Consider the following 7,242-nt stretch of genomic DNA (forward strand, 5'->3'; position numbering starts at 1 on the left):
TGAGGTTTGAGGAAATGACATTCCCCCCAAACCTGAAGGAAAAAAATATTTTTCTCCCTTGACATTCATTTGACCAAACTCTGTTAAATTAAAATTAAAGATGTATCTTAATTTGCCCTTTGGTTAAGGGTAGATTTCCAAAATTACCCTCTATTTATCCTTAAAAGTTTTACTAAACCCAAAATTAATTTTCACCCATGTTTGTCTCATAAATTTTGATGCAAAGCATTGGTGAGAGGTGCAATTAAAAAATTCAAGAATTTGCAAACTTTTTTATTTTTTTTGAGAAACCAAGAATTTGCAAACTTATATAATATCAATTGGTAAGGTGTGACTAAAAGCGACTAAGCAACATGTTTTATAATATGCTCTTTTCATTTTGATTTTTTTTTTTTTTTAAAATGTGAATGCTCTTTTTACTAACCATGGTAAAATTTTGGTAAAAAAAAATTTGATAAAAATTTGGAATATTATGTTACCAATATTAATGAAGGGGGGGGGGGGGGGGGGGGAGAGTGTCATTTTCTTCAAATCTCAAAGGAGGGGAGTGTTTTTTCCTTACATATTTAGGAGTGAGTGACATTCTCCCAAACCTTAAAGGAGGGAAGTGTAATTTAAAAAAAAAAAAAAATTTCAGCAAAGGGGAGGCTTTAGATTTGGGCCTTTTAAATCAAAATTTCCCCTTTAGGCCTACAAATAATGGTCTAGATATGTATTTGGGTCAATTCTAGCCCTGACAAGAAAGTCCAAATCCGAAAAACCTAAGACTAACCAAAATTCTCATTGATAATGGATTGGGCTTCAATGAACCCATTTATCTTTAGTTTTGGTTAAAAAGGGAAAAACCCAAAATTCATTTCAAACGGATTGGTGGGTTTTGAGTTTAAAAGATAGAGGCAGTTCCAGTAAACTTGGGAGGGAAACACAAACAAATCTCTCAAAGCAAAGTCCGAAAAAAAAAAATCACCCATTTTTTAGGCAAGCTTTACATGGTATGAACTCTACCTTACGTTTTTGTATAGTTGTTGATGTGTAAAAGTTAATTCTACAACTTTTTTTATTGCACACCACCTGTTTGTTAAAATGCCTCTTTAATGCAGTTTCCTCGGCTTTGTTCTTCATTTTCTTGTAAATATTACTGTATGTATAAAGACTTGCTATTCTGTACATTGGAATGATCTTATATATAAATTTAAAGTAATGGGTCTCTATGTTTCTTTGACGCTATGTAGATGCTAGTCTGAGTAGGAGCAATGAGGCTTCTGGGGTTGCCAATTGTTTGCAAAGCACATGCTATACTTCAAAGCATGAACGTTGCTGAAGTCATTTCATCGTTTTCGACAATTATAGGTAACTTGTTATATGCCAGCTTGAAAGCTATCTTCAAGGTGTATAAACCATTGTATATCAAGGTGCTTTGATAGTTGCTTACAACAGAAAATTCAGATGAATTTGATATTTTTTCTGTAAAGTATCAGTTCTAGGATTTTGAGACTTAAAGTGGTTTCTTTGTTACAGACTCCATCAAATGGTCCTACCTCTCGACAGGGAGATGGGGGGGGGGGGGGGGGGGGAGATTTTTCTTCATGCATCAGGAATAGTTTAATTTATTTTGAGCTGTTTAAGTGGCTGCACTTCCAGGACCTGGAGTGCTCAATTAATGTGTTCTTGTTAAATGGGCTACAACACAAAGCCTCAAAAACTGATGTGATTTCGTGTGTCTGTCTATTTAATCATTAGGCTCTAAATTTCATAAACTAAGCTATCCCAAAAAAGAAAAAAAAAATCTCTTATATAAGTTATTAATAATCCTTCATGTATTGCTTTTGTCATGAATAACTTGAGACATCCATAACTTGTAACAGGTAAATCTGCTGGAAGATTACAGTCTTGTGTAGAATATTCTTCTTCCACTGCTGCTAATAAAGACACTGACAGGGAGATTGGAAAAATGACATTGGCGGAGAACTTAGCCTGTCTTGTTGAAGAATCTTCTTGTGTTAACGAGAGAAAACCCAAGAGTCGAATGGAGCTCAAGAGGTCTTTTGAACTCCGCATAAAGAAGAGGGTGAAGGAGCAATACATGAATCAGAAGTTTCAAGACCTAATGGCCAAAGTGATTGCCAATCCAGAAACTCTTCAGGATGCTTACAATTGTATAAGGCTAAACTCAAATGTAGATACATCATTAGATTATGACAGAACCCCATTTGAATCCATTGCTGAAGAGCTTTGTAGTGGGAGTTTTGATGTCAATGCCAATACCTTCTCTATCTCAACAAAGGGTGCAAGGAAAGAAACCCTTGTCCTCCCCAATCTAAAGTTGAAAGTTGTTCAGGAAGCCATCAGAATAGTTCTAGAAGTTGTTTACAAACCCCACTTTTCTAAGATTTCTCATGGTTGTCGAAGTGGGAGGGGACACTCCTCGGCATTGAAGTACATCAGCAAAGAGATCTCTAGAACTGATTGGTGGTTTACATTATGCATAAATAAAAAGCTGGATGCTTGCATTCTTGCCAAGCTCAAATCAATAATGGAGGACAAGATAGAAGATCCCAGCTTGCATGCTATCATTTGGAGCATGTTTGATTCCCAGGTACTCAATTTGGAGTTTGGGGGTTTTCCTAAAGGCCATGGTCTGCCACAAGAGGGAGTTTTGTCTCCAATACTAATAAATATATATCTTGACCTCTTTGACCGTGAATTTTACAGATTGTCAATGAAATATGAAGCTCTAAATCCATGTTTTCATACTGATCAAGATGAGTCCTATTCCAAGCTGCGCAGTTGGTTTAGGAGACAGCTGAAAGGCAATGATCTCAACTGCAAAAGTGAAGAGAATGTTAGTCTACGAGTTCATTGTTGTCGCTTCATGGATGAGATATTTTTTGCGGTCTCTGGTTCCAAAGATGTTGCTCTTGGTTTTAAGTCTGAGATTCTTAATTACTTGCAGAATTCTTTGCACTTGGATGTTGACAATGAAACAGAAATATTACCATGTGAGGGACCTCAGGGGATTCGCTTTCTGGGCTATTTGGTTAGAAGAAGAGTTAGAGAAAGTCCTGCTGTAAAAGCCATTCACAAGTTAAAGGAAAAGGTTGAATTATTTTCTTTACAAAAAGAAGAGGCGTGGAATGCCGGGACTGTTAGGATTGGTAAGAAATGGCTAGGTCATGGTTTGAAGAAGGTTAAAGAGTCTGAAATCAAGCATTTAGCTGACAGTAAGTCTGTTTTGAGCCAAGTTTCCTGTTTTCGTAAAGCTGGGATGGAAACTGATCATTGGTACAAGCTCTTACTGAAGATATGGATGCAAGATGTTAGAGCCAAAGCAGCAAAGAGCGAGGAAATTATCCTTTCTAAGTATGTTGCAGAACCATCTCTTCCTCAAGAGCTGAAGGACTCCTTTTATGAATTTCAGAGGCGTGCTAAAGAATATGTTTCATCTGAGACATCTTCTACTCTCGCTCTCTTGCCGAATTCTAGCTCTAACAAATCTGACACAATCACAGAGATTATTGCTCCTGTTAATGCTATAAAAAAGAGGCTTTTACGATATGGATTGGCTACATATGAAGGGTATGCCCGTACAACTTCTCTGCTTATTTTACAAGATAACACCCAGATTATTGACTGGTTTTCAGGTATTGTTTGCCGTTGGCTTAGATGGTATTGTGAATGTGATAATTTTAGTGAGGTAAAGCTCTTAATTTCTGATCAACTTAGGAAATCTTGCATTCGTACTCTAGCGGCAAAATACCGGATATATGAAAATGATATAGAAAAGCGATTTGACTCAGAATTGAGTAGGATTCCATCTACTGAAGAAATAGAGCAAGAGATGGCCAATGAGACATCAGATACCCAAGCTTTTGATAATGATGAGGCTTTAATGTATGGGATATCTTATAGTGGTTTGTCTTTACTTTCCCTAGCAAGAGTGGTGAGCGAGTCACGGCCTTGCAATTGTTTTGTTATGGGATGTCCGTCTCCAGCACCATGTGTATATACACTTCATGTGATGGAAAGGCAGAAGTTCCCAGGCTGGAAGACAGGGTTCTCAAGCTGTATTCATCCCAGCTTGAATAGAAGGCGGATTGGGTTGTGTAAGCAGCATTTAAAAGATTTGTATCTTGGTCAAATATCACTTCAGTCCATTGATTTTGGTGCCTGGAAATGAGTGCTTTTAGTGAATACATATCGTTGAGCAGTGGATACATGGCCTGTTGAACACTTCTTGATGTATGTGGAAGCCATTGAAGTAACAGAGGCATTGAGATGCTAATAGTTTGCCCATTTCAAATTGTCAGCATGGGAACATCAGATGTTTGACAAATGTGGAAAATTTTCAAACTTGAGTTATTTTTTCAGGTTAGTATTTGGATTATATAATTTTAGAAGCATTGAAAAGGTATGTTTTTCACTAATAGTGTGCTTGGATGGGAGGCGAGGAGAAGGGAGTAGATGGGAAGGAGGTTGGGGTTTATACTCTCCCAATTTGGATGATTTAAGGATGTGGGAAAGGACTTGAGGGGATTTAATGGGATGACTTTCCCCTTCAAACCTCTTATTTTCAATTCCCTCAAATCAGAAGATTTGGAGGGGAGGGATTCTAGGTTTATTAAAACTTTTCAAGTTTCCAAATTTATCTTTAGCATTTTATCAAAATTACTGACTATACCAACCATCTACACAATCATTTTCTTTTCCTTTTTTCACTCATAGTCTCAAATTTCTTCTCTCAGACTCACTCTCAATTTCACAAACTAATTCCTCAACTTGGAGCTGCCATCAAGTCACCTTACACCCATAACCTCCAGGTTCTCTCTCTCTCTCTCTCTCTCTCTCTCTCTCTCCCCTTTGTGGGTGGGTGGGTGGGTGTGGGTTAGATGAATTAGAAGAAGAATATTTTTGTTCTTTTGTTGTGTTGTTTGGATTTTGGTTGTTAGTTTGAATTTATTTTTCCCCATATATGGTCAACGTGTTTGATAATTTGCTTATGTTATTTTCTTTTTGGTTTTTGGGTTATGTAGAAAATTAGAAATGGTTATTTAGATTTTTAGGTTTTGAGGTTTTGTTGATGTGAAATTTATATGGGTATCTGTGGTGGTTTTGGGAGAATTACCATGGATTAAAAAAAGAAAACAAACAAACAGAAATTGACTGTCTACCTGCTTCGGCTGAGACTTTGAAATTGAATATGATGATTTAGTCGGTAATTGCTTTCTTTAACTGAAAAGTACCGCCTATAATAGCATAAATGGTGGTTATATTGCTCTAAACTTCAGTCATATAATGCATTTGTTTAATGTTGGAATTCATGCATGGACTAAATGTGTATGTTGAAATTTCTGTGATACCATTTCTGTGAGTACTCATTTCTTATTTTCTATTTGGTTGATAGGAAAATAAAGGGAAAAAAAAGAGTATATAATTTTACTCTTTTTTTTTTTTTTTGTTTTTGTCATTTGTTTTTGTTTATTGAAAAATGGAAAAGTTGACTCAAGTTAAGTGGAGTGTGTTTCTGTCATTGGTCCTAATAAGGGAATATTTTAACATTGAATATTGGGATTCTTTTTGTGTATTTTTTATGCTACCAAGTAGGCTTCTATAGTTCCTGCTTTGTTTTATGTATCACAAGTTCACAGCCATTGTAGTTGTTCTGTAAGCTATAACTACTTTTTGGAATTTTTAGGTCTCTTATGTGCTTCCAAGTCCAGATATTGTTTTCTATTTGAGAACTGTGAGGGTTCTACAGAAGATGTGTCTTGGCCTTGTTTTTGTTGGTTCTGATGAAGCCATTCTGAGCTTCCTTTTCAAAAATTTCAATTTGAAGTGTTCCTCCTTTTGAAAGTGACATTTACTAAAAGAAATGCATATTTGGTTTTCGGGGAGCTTTGATATCATGGATGATGACAATGATTTTATCGTATCTCCTCAAACATTCTCAAGCTCCCTCTCAAGCTGAAACATCTTCAAAAAAGAAGAAGAAGAAAACATGAAAAGATGATAAAGATATGGAGCAAAATATGATGCTATTCGATATGTAGCTTTCAGTAATTAGGGAAGGAAATTTAGCAATTAGAGAAGAAAATTCAGTTAATGACACAACATAGGAATTTAGGCAAGATTGTGAACCACGTGCTATCTCTATATCAAGAATCCAGCCAATAAGAGGTTTTATTGGTTATCCAATAAAGAGGTGCAAGGAACTATTATATATATATTGATGATGCACAAAAAATCGTTCGTGAACCAATGGTCCAAATGGAGAGCTTTAGAAGAATTGCAAAGATGAACACACTATCGGAAAGCATTAGTGTGGGGCCGGCCCATCAGCCGATGACTCTCCGATGAGTAAGTCAGTACTCATAAAATCTTGAAGAACTCTAGAAGCATAAGGGTAAGGAAATTCCACTCATACCTTAGAACAGAGGAGGTCTGGTGTTTATATGGTGGCCTAGAGTTGATTGCGTTTCCATAATTTAGCCACTTTCTTTATAGTAAGTGTGATAGGAGGAGCGGAGTTAATAGCACTGAGATTCTCGGAGTTCACTTCCCATGTTCAGAGGACACAGGTTGGTGGATGGATCTTTTGGTGTAGTGCGTAAGAGTTTTCATATGCATAGACGTGGAGTGGAAGGCACACACTTGCAACGGATGACTAAGGTGTCATTGGTTGGCTGGGGTGCCATCGGATGGCTAACCTGAGTTAACCGCTCTTTGATGCCCGAACTTTAAGTTGAGCTGAATGTAGTAGATATCTGCTTGAAAACAAGGGAATGTAGCTACACTTTGACAATGAATGTGCATCAACTGCGTCTGGGGTCAGTCCCTTCTCTTTGTGATTTCATATTTTGGTTTCAATTAATAGAATGTATTTTCCAACTTTTTTACTTGATTTGTTCCCCCAAGCAGCACACACACATATATATGTTGAAGATATTAATAGTAGTATCCATTAGTAATTAAATTTTCTCATACATAAACTTATTTTTTAATGTTAAAAATTTGTTAAATTCATTGTTAATGCAAAATATATTGGGTGCAATAAGTAATTTTTGGTATTGAACTAATTTTTGTTATGGTATGTTATAATTTTATTCAGTTATTATATGTTTTAGTTAAGAATTATTTTGGTATATATGAATCATAATAGAGTGCATTTTATATTTGATACAGTATAATGTTATATAGTACATTTTATAAAATTTTGTATATAAATATGACATAACATTTTATTGA

General features: G+C 35.9%; 1 protein-coding gene across 3 annotated transcripts; it reads left to right on the forward strand.

The window, feature by feature from the left end:
- The first annotated feature begins 758 nt into the window (after positions 1 to 758).
- LOC126702719 (nuclear intron maturase 4, mitochondrial) lies at positions 759 to 6,896 on the forward strand. 3 transcript variants are annotated; one of them, XM_050401539.1, is made up of 5 exons: positions 759 to 992; positions 1,233 to 1,350; positions 1,866 to 4,368; positions 4,743 to 4,817; positions 5,693 to 6,896. In XM_050401539.1, the coding sequence occupies exons 2-3, from the start codon at positions 1,254 to 1,256 to the stop codon at positions 4,175 to 4,177; spliced, it is 2,409 nt and encodes an 802-aa protein (XP_050257496.1). In that variant the 5' UTR covers positions 759 to 992; positions 1,233 to 1,253; the 3' UTR covers positions 4,178 to 4,368; positions 4,743 to 4,817; positions 5,693 to 6,896. The 3 variants fall into 3 exon arrangements, with proteins under 3 accessions (XP_050257496.1, XP_050257497.1, XP_050257498.1); XM_050401540.1 differs by lacking the exon at positions 4,743 to 4,817; XM_050401541.1 differs by lacking the exon at positions 1,233 to 1,350.
- The last annotated feature ends 346 nt before the right edge of the window (positions 6,897 to 7,242 follow it).

This window comes from Quercus robur, chromosome 10, assembly GCF_932294415.1.
Source record: "Quercus robur chromosome 10, dhQueRobu3.1, whole genome shotgun sequence".
Taxonomy (NCBI): Eukaryota; Viridiplantae; Streptophyta; class Magnoliopsida; order Fagales; family Fagaceae; genus Quercus; species Quercus robur.